This window comes from Erpetoichthys calabaricus, chromosome 9 (assembly GCF_900747795.2).
Source record: "Erpetoichthys calabaricus chromosome 9, fErpCal1.3, whole genome shotgun sequence".
In the NCBI taxonomy this organism is placed as follows: Eukaryota; Metazoa; Chordata; class Cladistia; order Polypteriformes; family Polypteridae; genus Erpetoichthys; species Erpetoichthys calabaricus.
The window spans coordinates 95,040,331-95,062,148 of record NC_041402.2 but is presented as its reverse complement, the minus strand read 5'-3'; the positions used below and the strand labels follow the sequence as shown (position 1 = coordinate 95,062,148).

The window sequence follows — 21,818 nt, the reverse complement described above, 5'->3', positions numbered from 1 at the left end:
AAGTCACTACTATATGTTTTGATGCCTACAAATGACATTCTTATGAGTCAGATTTGCTGGATACTAGATTTCGAATTCGAGAAGTATCATTTTAGAATTATAGAGATCCACGTTTTCCCTATGATGCCATAATACGCATTTATACTGTCTTATGTTTTTTTTTTTTTTTTTTAAATGATATAAACATTTAGTAGCAGTTTATCACTATATGATGACCAGAGTAACAGTCACTGAAAAACTAATGACCCATTAAATATTTTGAATATGTCAAGCCTCTTAAATGAACAGATTTCATTCCTTCCATTCTTATTTGGATAGTTGTCATAAACATGTAAAAAATGATACACATTGTAAATTAACTCCTAGTAAAATAATAATAATTTTACTCTTTTCAATTTAGTTTATTTGTATTTATCAACAGTCTTTTATATTTTTTCACTGAAGCTATTTTTCTCAGTAAATCTGGGTTCTTGAATAAGGATATCTTTACATAGCATGCTAATGAAATTGAGTCTTGTGAGGATTAGCCCTTTAACTGAATTTGTTCTGCCCTTTCGAAAACAAGCATATTTCTTGTTCAAGTATTCTGTGAAGTTGCACTTTCATTTCGGCATAATTGATATTTCTGGATTTATGTAAATGAAAGAATTATGAAAATATTATAAAATTGCTTGAAGAAGTGACTTATTACTTGATCCACCGATAACTAAAAAGATATTGCATTTAAATGACAGAATAAATGTGTGATTTTTTAAAACTGAAACTTTAATAGTTGATTAGTTCATTGACAATTATAAATCCATTTTGGAACAACGGTTGGTAATAACAATATTTTCCATTAAAATATTATAAAGCAGTACTTACTCGCACTTAAATACGACGGACTGTACCTGGATGTATGAAATGTCTTGTTTAACCAAGCTGCTAAAAGAAGAATCGAAAATGAAATCTCACACAGAAAACGTGAAATAGAAATTTCGATTTTGAATGAATTCACTTAGTTACGTTGAATTAGGATTACCAATAATTAAGGAAAGGAACCACGTTTATAATGAACTATCTACTTGCCAAGAAAAAGAAACCTGAATTCAAAAGATGAAGTGGAAAAGCCAAGCTGGACCGATATTGACTATTCTCGTCAATATCTGCGTAATTATTTACTACCGGAATGGAAGTGAAGATTCTGGGGAAAAAGTGTGCGCACTACTTCCGCAAATGCTGGTTGGTGTACGGCTTTCAGTTTATACCAATGATAAGGATATGGAGATTTTCAAATTTTAGGAGCCAAAATTCCAAACATTTTCAAAATTTTATAAATTTCTCCTGGATAGCCCATGGCGCGTTAAAAATTAGGATGTCCGGGAAAATGAAGACGACTGGCAGGCGGCAGCCCTATATTAGCATAAACTCTTTAATGTCACAGCGACTTCAAATCCTCAGCTCTTTTCTGTGTATTACTAGGACACAAATGTGCCCAAATAATGCGATCATTATTTTTCTTAGTTAAATTGCTCGTTGTCAATGTATTTAGGGTTGTTTGTATTTTTCTGCACTTGGTAAAGCAGGTGGGTGGTTTAACTTAATGCGATTTAGAAGTAAACAGGGTGAATTTCCCTGAAGCCCCCTAAAGCAAGAACGTCTTAATGTCAATATTAAGGTAAATCGTTAATTCAAAAAGATGTCCCGAAATCCACCGAAACTAAAGTAGCACGTTAAGTCCTTCGTGATCACAGTTGTGATGTGCAGGCGTATTCTCTTCACGGTCTCATGCCACTGTTGTTTTTCTGATTTTTGAAATTTAAGTCTGCCCTAAACAAGGACACTGACGAAAACGCTTTCTTTTGAAAAACGTGTTTTTTGACTATTTCTGATGTCATTTATTGTTCGTTCATCCTAGAAACTATGTAATTATGCGCGTTGACTAAGTATATACTACTTTGTATTTGCTCATAAAGTGATCGATTAAGACAGGTTTCAGACAACCCACGAAAAAGTTGCTCTTTACTCAATAATAGTCATTGATTTCGGGAAACTAACTCGATTTGGTAATGAGATATTTCCAAATGTAAGGACAAAAGTATCGTCTATGATCTGCATGCAAACACATATCAATCCTCAGTTTTCTTAAATCGTTTTTTACCATTGGAATCTATGCCAGCAGCATTGTGCTCAGGAAGGGACACCAGTGCTTAACAGTGCACAGACTCATAAAGTGCCAAAGTAAAAATGTCAGCCAGTACAATATGCAACCATTTTGGGCTTTTAATAAATTCTGTTCCTGTTTTCTTCTCTGTGCATGGCAAAGGGCATATGTATTGTTTGCCTTAGAAACTGGCATTCATTGCACATATTTTCACTCCAGATATACATTTTAGCCAAAACTTTATAACTCTGCCTCATTTATCCATTTTTGTAGATAAGGATTAATAACCCCATGTCTTTTGAAATGTTGCCTTACCATTTACTGTAACTAAAAACTTTCTTGCTCTTTGAGGACTCTTGACTTATAACATTATTATTATGGTCTATGATGAACTTATACCAAAGTTAATATTGTTATTAAGTTATTATATTGATGGCCCAATGAGTGAATAAGTTGGTGTGCATGTGTATGTGTCAGTGTCGCCCTGCAATGAACTGTGTCCTGATCCAGGACTGCTCCCTGGCCACCAGCTAATGACCTCTGGTTCCAGAAAGCTTGATTGTCTAAAATACACATCAGATTAAATGAAGTACGTATTCAACTAAACTATATTACATTTTAGTATTATTGCTATACTTTTATTTTGGAGTTTAATTACAACTGTGTAACTTGCATTAAAAGTTAAAATGACATTTACAGTCCAATTCTGATCTATTTTTATCTTAGTTTATTTAAATAATTTATATTCATTTAATGGGGGAGATTCTTTAGTATTTTAGAAATTAGAATATACCAAGGAGGGCTGTTCTACCATGGAATACAAAAGATACTTTATTTCTTGTCTAGCTATTCATGCAAACGCAATTTTGTGTAGTTGTGACACATATTTTTTGAAGCTGGAAACATAGACAGTTGAAGGCAAGATCTTGTCAATATGCTGACAATTATTTTATATTCAAAGACACAACCAAGAAAACTGTTTATTGAAATAGATGCATTTTCATTATGACTCTGCTCTTCATTTTTATTTGTTTTTTATATTCTTGGAATAAGAAATTTATCAGCCTTTAGTGGGGTTCCCCTAAACATTTGAGTTAGCAGGCTATGCTCTGTGTTTTCTTTTAACCAAATACGTTTTGCAGCAGTTTTACTATAAAATACAAGAAACAAATTATTTTCATATTAGAGAAAATTAATATATTTAACATAATGTTTGAAATAACTAGATAGGAAAATAATCAGTAGCTATCACCCTAATTTGAGAATTCACTGTTAAAAATAAGGCTAATTGGTTATAGATAGTTTTATGCATATGAAGGAACATAAGGATAAAATGTTTCTGATATTGATATTTTTTTAAAATTCAAACAACAGACAACGTTTTGAAACAATGAGATGGGCCTTAGTCAATGCTGTAATAAGTCAATGTGTCATTGAGCTTGAACTTCCCTTTCAAGAACATTATGATACACTTTTAATTTCTTTAAAGAAGGTCTACTGATGGACACATTGAGAGAATCACAAACCAATAAAATATGTATTAATTTTATTCAGTATGGGTTCTGTAACTATTTCATTTTTTAACAAACTAATAGTAAAAGTGCAAACCATTTTAATAAATGTTCTACTGGTCTGATAAATTATTTTAACAAGAAACCTCTGAGCACATTAAAATTCTTCACTGGCAAGTTGGCAGCTCAAGTAACTCAAGTAAAAGCATTATGTATAATAAAATAACTTTTTAATCTTGATGTATTTTAGGTGTTTCTGACTGTGTCACTTCACAGTTATTGCAATTTTAAACCAGTTTTGCATTGATGATACTGATAAAGATGAAACAAAAGCCCTGCAAAGAATTCCCATAAGAATGCATTAAATTAACCACATATTTTTGCAGCAAAAGATATAATACAATAAATGGTTAAACAACAATGCTTTTATACATATACATGCATGTAAATTTACATTTAAGCTGTGTTTTAGCACCCAATATCAATCCATTGTTTAAATGTGCAAGAGTATTCAATGAATAGATTGATGCATTGCCATAAATGCACCGGTGAGATATTGGTTGAAATTGTTTGGTAATATAGAACAAGGCTTTGCACTCTCAATGTGATGCAATATCCGTAAATCTTAATAACAGAAATGTGTTTCTTTTTTTTTGACCAACGAGAAAAGTACTGCCTCATTACATTTATATTAAAGTATTTATACAAACAGGTTATCCCAACCTTGAAGTATAGTGGCCACCCACATATCTGAGTTAACGTAAATGATTCGGTTAAGGCAGAAACCTGGTTTCTTAAAAATACATGTTTAAAAATCCTTGGTTACATGGCCATGAAGTGCTTTGAGAGGCTGTTGCTAGAACACATCAAGGACATCATCCCTGACAGTCTGGATCCCCTCCAGTTTGCCTACCGTTGCAACAGGTCCACTGAGGATGCCATCTCCATAACACTTCACACCACCCTGTCTTATCTGGAGAACAAGAACTGTTATGCCAGGCTACTGTTTGTGGACTACTGTGAAAAGCACCCCACAGGTCAACGTGCTGAGCCCCCTTCTTTACTCTCTCTACACCCATGACTGCGTAGCTAAGTACAGGTCTCACACCATCCTCAAGTTTGCTGATGATACCACTGTAATAGGTCTGATCAGCGAGGATGATGAGACGGCCTACAGGGAGGAGGTCAGACTCCTGGAAGAGGGTGTCAGAACAACAACCTCACCCTCAACGTTAGCAAAACTAAGGAGATGATTGTGGATTTCCACAAACAGGCAACAGAGCACAGCCCCATCTACATCGGTGGCGAGGCTGTGGAGCTGGTCAGCAGCTTTAGGTTCCTCGGAGTCATCCTCACTGATGACCTTAAATGGGCAAGTCACACTGCGGCAATAGTCAAGAAAGCCCAACAAGCCTCTAATTCCTCAGGAGACTGAGTAAGGCCCAGATGTCCCCCTCAACCCTGTGCAGATTCTAGAGGTGTACTGTGGAATCCATCCTGACAAGATGCATCACCTCCTGGTACAGCAACTGCTCAGTTCAGGAGTGCAGAGCTCTGCAGCGTGTGGTGAATACAGCACAGCAGATCACGGGCACACAGCTCACTGCAATCCATGACATCCACACTACATGCTGTCTCAGGAAAGTGAACCGTATCAGGCGGGGCCCCAGACAAGAAAAAACTCCCAAACAAACTCTTGCAGCAGCATTTTGGATTAACTGGAGGCTGTATAAAGAATAGTTTGAACTTCCAGTGAACACTGTTTATTTAGAAAGTACCTTAATTTCCCAACATTTTTAAAATGGAAGAAACATGATTTGGACAACTTTGGTAATGTGGGTTTAAAATGACATGCTAGAGTCAAAGATAACTCCTAGATTGCGGGCTGATTCCGTAAAATTAATGGTGATTCCAACTGAGTTAATTAATGACAGAATATTGTTGTGATCAGCGTCATTCCCTCCAACAATTAACATCTCTGTTTTATCTGTGTTTAAAGACAAGTAGTTCTCATCCATCCACTCCTTTAATTCACTAACACAACTAATTAAAGACAACATCGGATAAACTTCATTTGATGTAAATGAAAGGGAAAATCTAATTGAAAGGGATCTAAATGAACTGGGTGTCATCTGCATACGAGTGAAAATTAACGTTATATTTCCTAATGATAGATCCCAGTGGAAGCATGTAAATTGAGAATAGTAAAGGTCCCAGTACTGAGCCCTGCGGGACACCATATCTCAGTTCTGTGTATAATGATGGAGTACTGTCAGCACATTTCTGGAATTGATTTGATAAATAAGAACTAAACCAAGCGAGCACAGTGCCTGTAACCCCAACATCATTTTCTAGCCTGTGCAGTGAAATAGAATGGTCGATGGTGTCAAATGCTGCACTTAAGTCTAACAACATAATTACAGTGGAGTTTCCTTCATCAGAGGATATCAGAATGTCATTTACAACCCGCATTAGTGCCGTTTCTGTACTATGACCAGTGCGGAAACCAGACTGGAAAAACGCGAGCAGCATTCTCTTTTCTACTTGATTGTGAGATTGAGCCCTGCAAAGGAACCGACAAGTGTATCTAGCCTTACACACAGTGCTTCTGGAACAATAATAACATATGCATTTTTATTTCGATATGTTAAGTATTGCATTAAGTTGCTCGTTACTTTAAAAAGTAATCGGACTATGTAACACACGTTGTTTCAACATGTTACCGTGCTGCTTTCCAAATTGTTATGCTGAGTTTAGTACTGTATGTCCAGCTCATTGACATATATTTGGCGATTTTTGAAATATTGAGACAGGTTATTTCAGCCTGGAGAAGGAACAATGCAATGACCTAAACGATTGTCTCTTTAAATTTATTTTAATAACGTTTAGAGTATATCCTTGGCTGCTGAAAGCATATGCGAAGCAAATACATGTGTAGGCTGACAGAGTGCAACAGACATGTTTAGCTACAAAAGCCTTAACAGTAACACAGTTATGGGTTAACACGGTAATATTGTGAGGTTATTGGTGGATAAATTTGCCAATGTTAACCATTTTTTTAAAGAGGCCAATAACCTGGTTTCTCTAACCAGAATAAGGGCTTTAATTACTTTTTAAAAAACAGGTTTTTGTTGATTACAGTGGTGATTACTGGTGGATTTCGGTTTACTGAGGTGCATGTAAACGCACCTACCGTGATTAGCATAGTGAAGAATACAATTTATTACAATTCATTCAAAACTTAACTCACCAAGTGTTCTTTGTACAAATACCTTAAAATGATTTAACTCCTAAGCTCATACTCATACTTGCTGAATTTATGCAGTTGTAACAGCTCAGGTGGTGGTCAGAAGTTTTCAAGTGGCTGAATGTATAACGGTCTCATTGTGTCGGCAGGCGCACATTTTTTCTTCCTTTCTGTGTACTTAAAGCATCAAAGTATTCCCAAGAAGATTCAAAGAATCAACACAGAAGCGAATGAATCTAGTGAGAAAAGCATGAGGGTCACCCTAACTGTCCGCCATTGAGAAATGGGACTCTAGTCTGATTCATTCATCTATTTTCATTGTCTGTCAATAGAAACAAATCTATGTAAACTGCTCAAAGAAATTAAAGGAACACTTTGAAAAGTGTTGAAAAGTGGGAAAAAAAATCATGCTGGATATCTATACTGATATGGACTAGGTAATGCGTTAGGAACGAAAGGATGCCACATCTTTTTGATGGAAATGAAAATTATCAACCTACAGAGGGCTGAATTCAAAGACACCCCAAAAATCAAAGTGAAAAAAATTATGTGGCAGGGTAGTTCGTTTTGCCGAAATTTCATTGGAACAACTCAAAATTGTACTCAGTAGTTTGTATGGCCCCCACATGCTTGTATGCATGCCTGATAATGTCGGGGCAAGCTCCTAATGAGACAACAAATGGTGTCGTGGGGGATCTCCTCCCAGATCTGGACCAGGGCATCACTGAGCTCCTGGACAGTCTGAGCTGCAACCTGGCAGCGTCGGATGGACTGAAACATAATCTCCCAGAGACGTTCTATTGGATTTATGTCAGGCGAGTGTGGGGGCCAGTCAGTGGTATCAATTCCTTTATCCTCCAGGAACTGCCTGCATACTCTCAAGACAAGAGGCTGAGCATTGTTGTGCACCAGAAGGAACCCAGGACCCACAGCAGCAGCATGGGGTCTGACAGTGGGTCCAAGGAGTTTATCCCGATACCTAATGGCAGTCATGGTGCCGTTGTCTAGCCTGTAGAGGTCTGTGCGTCCCTCTATGGATATATATCAGACCATCACTGACCTACCACCAAACAGGTCATGCTGAACGATGTTACGGGCAGCATAACCTTCTCCATGGCTTCTCCAGACCCTTTCACATCTGTCACATGTGGTCAGAATGAACCTGCTCTGATCTGTGAAAAGCACAGGGCACCAGTGGTGGACCTACTAATTCTGCTATTCTATGGCAAATGCCAGTTGAGCTCCACGGTGCTGGGCAGTGAGCACTGGGCCCACCAGAGGACATGAAGTCTGTTTCTGATTGTTTGGTCAGAGACATTCACACCAGTGGCCTGCTGCAGGTCATTTTGTAGAAATCTGGCAGTGCTCATCCTGTTCCTCCTTGCCCAAAGGAGCAGATACCGGTCCTGCTGATGGGTTAAAGACCTTCTACAGCCCTGTCCAGCTCTCATAGAGTAACTACCTGTATCCTGGAATCTCCTCCATGCCTTTGTGACTGTGCTGGGAGACACAGCAAACCTTCTCACAATGACATCTATGAAGAAGTAGAACTACCTGTGCAACCTCTGTAGGGTCCAGGTATCGCCTCATGCAACAAGTAGTGACACTGACCTTAGCCAAATGCAAAACTAGTGAAAAAACAGTCAGAAAAGATGAGGAGGGAAAAAATGTCAGTGGCCTCTACCTGTTAAACCATTCCTGTTTTGTGGGTCGTCTCATTGTTGCCTCTCTAGTGCATTTTTTGTTAATTTCATTAACACCAAAGCAGCTGAAACTAATTAATAACCCTCTGCTACTTAAGAAGGTATAGAGGTTCTTTTGTGTGCCAAAAGTCAATAACCAGTTCCATGGTTTTGCTGATGTTAAGTTGTAGACCATTTTTTCTGCACCATGAAGCCAAGTTTTCCACGTGACTCCTATACTGTGTTGCATCCCCCTTACCATTAGTGCAGAATCATTAGAGAAATTTCTGCAAATGATAAGATCTGGTGTTATAGTCTGAGGTGTACATAGCGAAGAGAAAAGAAGACAGGACTGTTCCTCGTGGTACTCAAGTGTTGCTCACAACCACGCTAGAAACACAGTCCTTGAGCCTTACAAACTGTGGTCTGCAAAGAGATTATCCATCTCTGAGTTTACTGCTTAATAGGAATGGCTGGATGGTATCTGGAAAAAAAGAACAAAAAAAAAAAAAAAACCCATAATCCTCTTAGTGCTACCAGCTTTCTCCAGGTGAGAATAATCCCTGCGGATAAGCAGATAGATAACTGCATTCTCTGCTACAATCTTTATGTGACTGTAGTGTACTACCACTAGTAGTGTACTCTGATTAAAAATTGTTCCTTTACTTTTTTGAGCAGTATATATACATGGCTAATCGTTTAAATATTTTTTGTTGTTCTTTTGTAATAATTAGGTTTTGCTGTTCAGTGCATTAAATGGATGTCTTAAATTATTGAAAAATTCAGTTGTTTATGTAAAACGATCTTTCTATCCTATATTTCTTTTCTGAACCATAATGAAGACAAATGGTTAAGACAAATTTAACTGGCTTGACACTACTGGGATTTTTCAAATTAGAAAAGAAGATGAAAAAAAAAGTTGACACTTCATTGTGAATGTAGTAATAAATCAATATGCACATCATAGGCAGGGCAGAAGGATCTCTGTGATTCCTAAATAGATTAAGCAGTAGTTAATGCATGAATAGACAGTGCCCAAGGATATTTGAAATATTAAAATATGAGATACTGTATTTAGTACTACTCTTCTAAAGAAAAGATGTAAAACTTCATTTTCTGTGGAAAATGCAGTGCATGGAAAGTATAATTTGGCCTTTGCTGTATTTGTTAGCTGATGTTTTTATTTAAAAACTTTCTCCATGGCTTCTCCAGACCCTTTCACGTCTGTCACATGTGGTCAGAGTGAACCTGCTCTCATCTGTGAAAAGCACAGGGCACCAGTGTTGGACCTGCCAATTCTGGTATTCTATGGCAAATGCCAATCCTAACCTTTCACTCATGCTGAAATACGTCTGTCACAAACTACTCCTGACACTGTTCTCCACCCATTCCACCCTACCTGCACTGTGTTTCACCTCTCTTCCACAATCCCCATTACTCTGTACTGTTGATCCCAAGTATTTAAACTCATCCACCTTCGCCAACTCTACTCCTTGCATCCTCACCATTCCACTGACATCCCTCTCATTTACACACATGTATTCTGTCTTGTTCCTACTGGCTTTCATTCCTCTCCTGCCCAGACCATATCTCCATCTCTCCAGGGTCTCCTCAACCTGCTCCCTAGTATTGTTACAGATCACAATGTCATCAGCAAACAAGAGAGTAGTGCTCTATTAAGATTAAACGGAGCTGAATTGAATCTGGGACAGACCTCTGCCACCTGAGACCCTAAACTGGATTAAGAGGATTTCAGAATGTTATGTTGTGAATGAGATATCTAAATCACATTATATCACTGAAGTAGTGTTCATCACTAAACTTTATTTAATCTAAAAGTTTTATTTGCATCAATTATTGAAAGCAATATACAGGAACTAGAGTCGCATTATATTTAATTTTGCTAATTGCTACAGTTTGAAAGCAATTATTGTATGCAAACTATACCCTTTCAGCTATTTTTCAAGTGACTTATGTCAGGTTTGATCTTTTATTTTCATATTGTATATTAAATGTATTCTTTGTTTTAACAGTGTCCAGTGCGGATTTAACCAAAACAAAACCACCTCTATTTTTACGTGCTAACCGATTAATAAGAGAATGGTGGAGTGAACTTTTATATAGTTATCACCACAAGAAAGACTGGCAAGAAGTAGTTGATGAAGCTCACCTCCAACAGCTTCGCAGGTAAGGACTAAACTAATTACCTTTTTCATTCTGATTATTTGCATTGTGCAGTGTAAAAAACATACAATTCTAAAGTAGAGGGATATTGAATAATGATTAGCTTTTTTGAAGAAGCTCTTACAAATGAGAACATGAAGATTTTTGATTTCTTTTAGCATATGTTCCTCAATGTGCATGGCTTATTTTATGGAATGTAACAATATGGGCAGCGGCCAGATTAAGCATAAAGTAGATCCATTAAATAGGAATAATAATACTAGGAGTTTATTCTTTTTCCATAATTCTCTAATGTGGCCAATTACAATCTGCGAGGTCACACTATCCCATATCAAACATGAAGTAGCTTGGACTACCATGATACCTCAGCAGCATAGGCCTGTATGGGCTCTCTGCCTATATTAAGCCTTGAAGAGGAATATAAATGTGATAAAAAGGAAGACTAGATATGGAGTCCCATGACCCCTTCGTAAGAAATGCTGTGCCAGTCCTAGCGACAGGGAGGAAGTGGGATGCAGCTTCAGCAGTGGCAGAAGCAAAGGCTGCCCTCAGACACCAGAACATTGTCAGACAAGTCCAACATGGCAGAGGGGGAACTTGGTTTGACACCAACAATACCCATATGGCAAAAGGCTACACTAAATGTATGCCAGCATCTGGTGGTGGAGGAAGAGGAAGCAGCCAGATGTGCCAGCACAGTCTCTTGGCCTTAGCACTAGGAGACAAGTGAGTGTCAACTAACACCATCCACTTAAATACCCAAGCTACCTTCCCGCAACTAACATCCTTCATCTGGGAAGAGGGGAAACAGTAGACTAAGCCTTCACCTTCTGACTTATGCCCGCTGAATATATCCATCTGAAGTCACAGCCACTCTCTACCCAGACTTGGTTCTTTGGTCTTCAGCCAATATGTCATTGTTGAGCTGACAGTCCCTTGGGATGATGCCATCGATGAGGCATATGAAAGAAAAAAGCTGCAGTATGGCAATCTTGCAGCTAAAGCAGAGGAGCAAGGCTGGAAAGTGATGGTGCGTGCAGTAGAGTTGAGCTAAGGGGCTTTGTAGCCAGATCCACTACAAGGCTGCTGAAGGAAGTGTGCATCAGAGGGCACGCTCATTGGAAGGCGAATAAGGAACTCGCCACTGTCAGTGAAAGAAGCAGTCACTGGTTGTGGAGGAAGCAAAAGGAGACAGTACGGGCTGCCACATGACCACTTAGTAACCATTCAAAACACACCCAGGTCTGATCAGCCTGTGGTGGGCCTGCCTCGGCTGAGGATGTCTTGTTTTAAAAGGCCAAAACACCCTATGAGGCCGGGGTACACAACTGATGATATGTCATATTGGTGGAAACATCACTAAGTGGTCATTATCATTGTCATCCAGACAAAGAAGACATCTCCAATCCCACTCAAGGTAAGTGCTGTGCTGAATCATCAGGGATTGTAATATCTAGTCCTTTTAAACAAACTAAAAAAAAAACATGAGTTCTCTATTCCCTTTTTTTTTAAATTTTGAAATATATTTTGTTTCCATTTCATCCACCATTTTGTAATTTTTTGATTGCTGCCATTTGGGTTTCCCATTGTTAGTGCTAATGCACTGTTAGGGGCATGTCCTCAGAGGTCATGAACTTTGATCACAAAGTAATGAAATAAAAGGTTATCCTGATAAACACTTTCTCATTTGAGCTTCAGATTCCAAACCCAAATCTCTTATTTCTTTTCCTAACTTTCCTAACTTTGATTATTGGTATTTTTGACTTTTTGCTTTAATTTTTCAACTACACATTTTTGTCTAATGTTTTGACTTAGACAATTGTTATTACTGTATTTATCTCCTAGTTTTAACTCTTTCTCTGGCATTTTTTTTATCTCCTGCCTCACTCTCAAATATTGTCTGCTTGCAAGTCAAACTGAGACCTTTCAGCTCATACAGATTTAACAAGTTTTGTAGTTAATGTGTTACTATGCAGTAAAAAGCATTTAAATGTAGTCATTATTATAATAAAATGCATTGTGGACCACTGGGCTGCGTACAGCCACCATAACTCGAAACAGACAGGCAGAGACACGAAGTTGCCACACAGCACACATTTTATTCACGTGGGGAAGCACTCTTTCTCTGCTCCCAATAGCACAGTCCAGCCCATTAACCTTTCTTGTTTCTTCTTCTCCACCTCCACTCCTCTTCCGCTAAACTTCATTCACCTCTTCCCGACTCTGGCACCCTGAATAGAGTGAGGCGGCTCCTTTTATTCACCTCCTGGGAGTGCTCCAGGTGGCTCATCAGCGTTACCTGGAATCAGTCCCAGGTGTGGTGGAAGTCCACTCTAGGGCTCTTTAGCTCCCCCTGGGGAGCCCCCACAGAATCCAACAGGGCTGTACCAAACTCCAGCTCCCAGCATGCCCTGTGGGAATCTGTGGTGCCACAGCCACCCAGGAAGGCTACCCTCTAGCATCCCAGGAGAGGCAGTGCCTTGCAGGTGCTATCTTCCTCGGTCCTTCCATCCAGCTGCCGTCCCGGCTGAGTAATAGCCATGGCTGTCTGTCACAGCGTGTTAACCTAAGAACTGATGTATACCAGAAACATGTATACAGTGGATTAAAAAAATATTCAGACCTATTCACTTTCTGCACAATTTCTTATGTTTTACATTTAATTTTAAATGGATAAATTTGCCATTTTGACCATCAATCTGCACTTAATATCCTATAAAGTCAAAGTGAAAATAATGTTTCAGAAAAGTCAGCAAATTTATATATAAAAAAAAAGTTTTATAAAAGTATTCAGACCCTTTTGCTTTGGCACTCCAAATTGTGGCCAGAAGCGTCTGTTTGCTTTAATTATCCTTGAGATGTGTCTAAAGTCAGAAAAGTATTTTCAAACACTCCCTTAAGTTGCACTTTATGTTCAATTGTTGTTAATTGTTAGATGCCCCCTAGACAATTCACAGAACTAGAGTTGATATATAACTGACCTGTAAGTGAAGCACCTTATAATCAAATCAGTAAAGTTTTCTGTGTTACATTGAACTATATTTGAATCAAGCAGTCATATGAAAAAGTTTGGGAACCCCTCTTAATTCTTTGGATTTTTGTTTATCATTGGCTGAGCTTTCAAAGTAGCAACTTCCTTTTAATATATGGCATGTCTTATGGAAGCAGTAGTATTTCAGCAGTGACATTAAGTTTATTGGATTAACAGAAAATATGCAATATGCATCATAACAAAATTAGACAGGTGCATATATTTGGGCACCCCAACAGAGATATTACATCAACACTTAGTTGAGCCTTCTTTTGCAAATATAACAGCATCTAGACGCCTCCTATAGCCTTTGATGAGTGTCTGGATTCTGGATGGAGGTATTTTTGACCATTCTTCCATACAAAATCTCTTCATTTCTGTTAAATTTGATGGCTGCCGAGCATGGACAGCCTGCTTCAAATCATCCCATAGATTTTCAATGATATTCAAGTCAGGGAACTGTGACAGCCATGCCAGAACATTGTATTTCTCCCTCTGCATGAATGCCTTTGTAGATTTCGAACTGTGTTTTGGGTCATTGTCTTGTTGGAATATCCAACCCCTGCGTAACTTCAACTTTGTGACTGATGCTTGAACATTATCCTGAAGAATTTGTTGTTATTGGGTTGAATTCATTCGACCCTCTACTTTAACAAGGGCCCCAGTCCCTGAACGAGCCACACAGCCCCACAGCATAATGGAACCTCCACCAAATATGACAGTAGGTAGCAGGTGTTTTTCTTGGAATGCGGTGTTCTTCTTCCGCCATGCAAAGCGCTTTTTGTTATGACCAAATAACTACATTTTTGTCTCATCAGTCCAAAGCACTTTGTTCTAAAATGAATTTGGCTTGTCAAAATGAGCATTTGCATACAACAAGTGACTCTGTTTGTGGCGTGAGTGCAGAAAGGGCTTCTTTCTCATCACCCTGCCATACAGATGTTCTTTGTGCAAATTTCGCTGAATTGTAGAACGATGTACAGATACACCATCTGCAGCAAGATGTTCTTGCAGGTCTTTGGAGGTGATCTGCGGATTGTCTGTAACCATTCTCACAATCCTGTATTTTTCTTGGCATGCCAGACCTGGGTTTAACAGCAACTGTGCATGTGGCCTTCCATTTCCTGATTACATTCCTTACAGTTGAAACTGACAGTTTAAACCTCTGAGATAGCTTTTTGTAGCCTTCCCCTAAACCATGATACTGAACTATCTTTGTTTTAAGATCTTTTGAGAATTGCTTTGAGGATCCCATGCTGTCACTTTTCACAGGAGAGTCAAACGGAAGCACAACTTGCATTTGACCACCTTAAATACCCTTTCTCATGATTGGACACACCTGTATATGAAGTTCAAGGCTTAACGAGCTAATCCAACCAATTTGGTGTTGCAAGTAATCAGTATTGAGCTGTTACATGAATTCAAATCAGCAAAATTACAATGGTACCCAAATTTTTTGCACAGCCAGTTTTTCACATTTGATTTAATTTCATACAACTAAATACTGCTTCACTAAAAATCTTTGTTTAGAAAAACACCCCAATACTCAGATGTTCCTAGGAAATAAAAGACATACCACTGTTATCTTTTTTGTTGAAAGTAGAGTAAATTATCATGCAGGCTGAGAGGGGATCCCAAACTTTTTCATATGACTGTATATCTCAGAACCTGACATGGTGTCAGAAATGGTGCAGCTGAAGTAAAAACGTGTTGTGGAAAGAATTGTTCCAAACAAAAAGAAAAAGAGAATGAAAATATGGTGAAAATTGAGAAGTTACAGCTACATCCTATCCTTCAGTTTTCAGATAATCTTGCCAAGAACTGGAAATGATTTAAACAGTGATTCAAAGTATATTTAGTGGCAATTGGTGCAGATGAAAAAAGCAAGTAAATGTCTGAATTTGGAGAGTTAACAAAATCCCTCATAAAAGACAGGATTATCTATGGAATACCAGACAACGCACTTAAAGAAAGGTTACTAAGAGAGCAGGACTGGGATTTGGAAAAAGTAATAAGAATAAGCAAAGCAGCTGAAACAATCAAAGTACAAGTAAAAGAAATGTGTAATGAAGAAAACTCAGTACATGTAGTGAACAAAAAAGAAAAGAATGAAATGCATTTAAATACAGAGAAAAATAAAATTGGAAATAAAAAACAAACAGCATAAAACAGGCATGTGGACATTGTGTATATAAAGTTTGTAAAAAATGTGCAAAATACAACCATTTTGCATGCTGCTGCCAGTCGTAAGTAAAACAAAGCCAAGTGCACACTGCAGAAGAGCTTTTATATAGATAAATTGACTGAAGTAAGTGGGAGAAAGAAATAGTGTCAGTTCAAGTGGACAATGCAGTTATTTCATTTGAATTAGATACCGGAGCACAAGTGAACATCAAGCCTGAAAAGGAAAAGAAAACTACAGCCCAGACCATGTCTGCAGGAACCAGAAAAAAATACTCAATATTCAGGAGTGCAAATACCTGTTAAACGGCAATGTATAGCTAGAGTTGTGTATAAAAACAAACAAAATTCATTGTTATTTGTAGTTATGCCAAAAATGCTCAGGCAATTTTAGGATTGTCTCCTTGTGAGAAAATTAACTTGATTGAAAGAGCGCTCAATATTAATGTGGAGGGCAGTGCACAATATAAAACACTGCTCCAAAAATATAGTGATCTATTTAAAGAATTATGTTGTCTTTCTGGGGAACACAACATAAACACAGAAAAAAAGCATAACTCCTGTCATACACCCCAGTAGAAAGGTCCCATTTGCCCTGAAGGACAAAAGGATCTGGACAGAATGTAGAGCATGAAAGGAATCAAGGAAGTTGATGAACCTACTAAATTGCTGAGCTCTCTGGTTATTGCAGAAAAGAAAGATGGTAATATAAGAATATATTTTGATAGACCTGAATCGAGCTTTCAAGAGGGAATACTTCAAACTTCCAACAAGAGAAGAAATTATGGCACAGTTTGCAAATGCAAAATATTTTGGTAAACTAGATGCCTCTTCAGGATTGTGGCAGCTAAAACTGGATGAGTCTGGTTCTAAATTATGCACATTTAATACTCCATTTGTCAGATATTGATTTCTGAGATTGCCTTTTGGCATAGCATCAGCACCAGAGGTCTATCACAAACATTTAGAAGAAGTTGACACCTCTGTGGATGACATAATTGTAAGGGGATCTTCAAAAGAAGAACATGATTAAAGACTGAAGAAAATATTAGATGCTACAAAAGCATCAAATTTAAACAAAGAAAAATGTATGATAGGAATACAGAAACTAACATGACTAACATCTGCTATTAAAAGAAAGACATATAGCGATTTATGGGTATGGATATTTATCTTGCAAAATTTATTCCAAATCTGTCAAATATATTGGCTAATAAAAGATTAGGTGTTAAAGTTCTATAATCCACATAAACCAATCAAGATTTCATCTAATGCCTCACAATATGTATTAGGAGCTGTACTGCTACAAAAGCATGAAGAAACATATGCAGTCAGCAGCATATGTATCTAGATCTCTTACTGGAGCCGAGACTAAATATGCACAAATAGAGAAGGAGCTATTGAACATCATTTACGGATGTGAACGCTTCCATCAATTTGCATCTGGACAAACTGTAATGGTTGAAACAAACTGCAAACCATTGATTGCTTTATTAAAAAAAAAAACTCGTATTGACTGTACACCATGTATACAATCCATGATGATTAAACTACAGTTATACATTCTGCATGTAACATTCACTCTTGGCAGATGGATGTTTACAGCTAACACCTGTCAAGAGCAGTAGATGAAAAGTTTAGACATGAACAAAAGGTCTCTGAGGCAATTGAAGCATATGTAAATATGGTGGTAATAGCAATGCCAGAGTCAAACAGCAAAACACAGCTTATCAGAACAGAGACAGTAAAGGATGAAGCAATGCAAAAGCTGAAAGAAGTAATTATTCAAGTATTCCAGAAAACAAGCATGACTGCATCCCACAAGTAAGTGAGTACTGGAACTGACAGGCAGAATTTACAGTTGTGGATGGAATTATCTGTAAAGGTTGTAAAATTGTGTTACCAATATCATTAAGAAATCAGATGTTACAAAAAAAATCATTAAGGGCATGTAGGAATTGAAAAGTGCAGGGAAAAGGCACATGAGGATTAATCAAGATGTAAGTGACGAAATGGAAAGATGTTCAGTATGTTTAAAATATAGACCTAGAAATCCTGCAGAGCCTTTAACATCTCATCTTGTACCAAAGAGTCCATATGAAAAAGTCGGTGTTGATTTGTTTATGTGTCAAGGAAAAGAATTTCTGATGGTCACTGATTACTTTTCTGCATATCCTAAAGTGTGTGCATTGAGTACTGCAAAGAGTGAAGCAGTAACAAAATGTTTGAAAGCTATTTTTTTCCAGAAATGGGTTGCCAATTGAAGTCTTCAGTGAAATGGGCTATACTGTAATTTACAACTGTTAAATTCAGTGAGAAATCAAGCAAAATGACACCTTTTATTGGCTAACTAAAAAGATTACAATATATAAGCTTTTGAGGCAACTGAGGCCCATTCCTCAGGCAAGATGTAATTAAGATGTGATTACATAGTTTGTACTGGCCTCTCTCCACTCGCTACCAGTGAGATTTTGGATTGATTTTAAAAGTTTATTGTTTGCTTTTAAGGTCTTGCATGGTTTAGTGTCAAAATACATCTCCAATCTCCTTCATCCCCTCTTGGGAATGAGGGCTTTGAGGTCATCAGCTCAACTACTCCTTGCAGTTCCAAGATCATGGATGAAGTCTAGGGGTGACAGGGCTTTTCAGTTTTTGCTCCTAGGCTTTGGAATGATCTGCCGTTCCACATCTGGGGCTTCCTGTATAACGTCGTTTGTAGAATTCATATTAAAACATGGAGTACAGACAACAACAGAAATGTGCATACGCTCAAAAAATTCAGATGCATAAAACTATCCATAAGCAAAGTTCCATGCACTTCCCCTTTATAAATCCTAATCAATGTGAATTTTAACATACATGCATGCGAAATAGCCCCAACGCTGACTTCTCTCAGAATTTTGCATATTTGAATAGGAAAATCAATATGAATAGACCTTTCCATTCAGTGTTTTGATAAAAGACAATGGTGAAAGCACATATAAAAAAGAAGAAATTCACCAAATGTGAAGTGCAGGTCATACTCGGTGAAGTGGAGGCAAGGAAAAGCGTACAATTTGCTGGATTAGGCAGTGGTATGAGCAACAGAAGGAAATTGATAGAGGCACTCTAAAGTTCAGAAAATCAGTGCCCAAAATAAAAGAGAAGTGGTTAGATGTCAAAGTCGACGTGAATAGTCGAGTGTCTGAGTGTCATATAAAACATATTAGGACCACAGAGAAGAAAAAAAAGGTCCATGTCGAGATTAAAGTTGAAAATCTTTAAAGTAGAACATCATAAACAGAAACAGTAGCACTGCTTTGACACTGGGTGCAGCCTGTTTGCAACACTGAGCAGAAAAGTGCACAACATAGTGTGAGGCTGCCATGAAAATGTGCGTGGCTTTATACCATGTTGGAAACAAGCGTAGGCAACATTTTTGTGCGTACACACTGTTTATACATGAGACCCCGGATCATCTTCTACTGAGGTTTTAAGACTTGATTTAAAATCTACTTTTTCTTTTTCATCTTTCACTCTGGATAAGGTCGTCAGGTGGGAGGATGGAAATTAAATAGTCATTAATAAACTATTTTACATATTTGTTTGCTTTACAGTAGTCTTGTATGTTCTTTTGTATAGCACTTTGATACAGCTTCTGTTGTTTTTAAATGTGCTTTTATAAATAAATTTGAATGGGAAAATGCAGATGTTGTGCATTGTTTGAATGGTGACATTTTGTTCTTTGCCTATGAAGACTAAGGTATACTAACCAGGTATTATGGGTAAATGATTAAAGACAATCATCCATCCATCCATCCATTTTCCAACCCGCTGAATCTGAACACAGGGTCACGGGGGGTCTGCTGGAGCCAATCCCAGCAAACACAGGGCACAAGGCAGGAACCAATCCTGGGCAGGGTTCCAACCCACCGCAGAAGACAATCATTAGACTACTAATTATATTCTATGGACCCAAGTTTAATTTATTGAGATGCATGGTAAAACTATAATTATGTTATCACAATCACTGTACATACCTGTTAGGCTGACAGTTTAAACTGAAGGCTAACCTTTCAAATACTTGTTTGTATTGCTACTAAATGTTAATAACTCTTTGCTCATATTGCAGACATTTGACCATTTTAGAGAAACTTTAATAAATATAGAATTAAAAGAAAACCTTCCAATGCAGTCCAGTTACAATGAGTTTTCTGAAATATGTTTTTCCATGATAGTTTTGCTAAGTGGCTCCTCTCCCGTTCTCACTGGTTTCTACATGCAAATCTAGCAGTGATGATCCCAATCAAAGCATGTTTGAAAATTTGCCACTGTGAGCTGAGAAATTTGTAGACATCCTGTTCTGTGAATAATTTGCAGTTTGCATGTAGATGGTATTTATGATTGGCTATTAAGTTTCATCTATCACATTAATGATTTTTTAATTATTTTGTTGATTCAGGATAGAGATTGGTACATAGTCATATGAGAATTGAATTGCTAATAAAATTAGTTTGAACTGTCAACCAAAAAAATTGGATATGAGCAGATGGTATGGACTTTTCAAATCATTTTTACTAATGTGACTTTTTTCTAGCAGTGCTTTGGTGGGGGACAGGGGCTGTCCTCTTGCCCTCATTTCCTCCCAGAGATGACACCTGTATTTAGAAGAATTCTGAACTTATGTCTTTATGTAAGACAGATAACGATATACTGAAATACATTCAGTAACTGTCTGAGTCATTTTTTATGATGATCCCTTAATGTTTGCTTTTTACCAGTTAAGCAAGTAAGGAGCTTTCTCCTGAGACTAACCTGTGCTTTTTTTCTGTTTTATATGTAATAGTCAGTTTAGACTGGTTACAGGATGACATCTCTGTATTAGTTCCACCCAAAATGCTTATGTATAGTTTAGCCAAGCATATTTAAAACTTAATTTAGTTTTATCAATAAAGTGTAATCTCTCTCTAAGTAGTTCCAGTTATTCTTGGCATGTTCAATACTTAAAAAGATCAAGTATTCTCTTGATCAGTATCTTTATTGTTTTGAAAGAATGGGACAAATGTTCAGTTGCCTGTAGCAGTAAGGCAGTCTAGTTCTCTTTAAATTTAAACTTAAACGTGAATTACTAGTTTTAGAAATCCAGTTTCTGCTTTAACTTCAACAACAGCAACAAAAACCCTGAAAGGCTCTTGAAATATGTCTTCATATAACAAGGAATGGAAGTAATGAGTGATTATATTCCTTTTGGAGTAATAAACAATTAATATGCTTTTTGTGTTTATTTATACTTTAATATAACTATTAATGGAAAAAATATTCAGGCACAGAACAATGCTTAACAACAACCAAAATTTGCAGTGGACATTTATGTTTCTATGATTAATTTTCAGAGTATTCCTATGTAGAAACTATTTATAGATGATCCAACTGAAAACACAGCCTATTTTTTAAACTTTATATTTCAGTGGTTTTAACTATGTAATCTAGGTACTAAAAAGTTACATAAACAGCCCATGTAAAATATTTGCACGGTGTTGGTACACCTAGACACAGACCTTCTTGTTTACATTTTTACACATTTTTCAGAACTTTACTAGGGGGCTTCTCCCCCTGCTTGCTTTGCTCACCAACCCCCATACCTGCGACTACGTGCTAGCCTCTTTGCAGTTCTGTCACTCGCATATGGGGATGTAGATGTACAATTTAAACAGATTTTTATTTTCATGGGAATTCTTACAAATGCATAATAGAACTATTTTACATTACAGCAAGTAATTAACCATATTGAAAAGAGTAAAACGTAATAATTTGAAAGTAAATTATATTTCATGTTGTGTTAGAGTTAATCATTGCGTAA

At 37.3% G+C, this 21,818-nt stretch overlaps 1 protein-coding gene across 1 annotated transcript in view; it reads left to right on the top strand.

Annotated features, from left to right (window-relative positions):
* The window catches only part of LOC114657964 (transient receptor potential cation channel subfamily V member 5-like), a 101,142-nt gene that overhangs the window by 14,448 nt on the left and 64,876 nt on the right, over positions 1–21,818 (top strand). Inside the window, exon 4 of the mRNA XM_051932217.1 lies at positions 10,617–10,770. Coding sequence (XP_051788177.1) covers positions 10,617–10,770 — 154 coding nt within the window. The remainder of the gene's footprint in view (positions 1–10,616; positions 10,771–21,818) is intronic.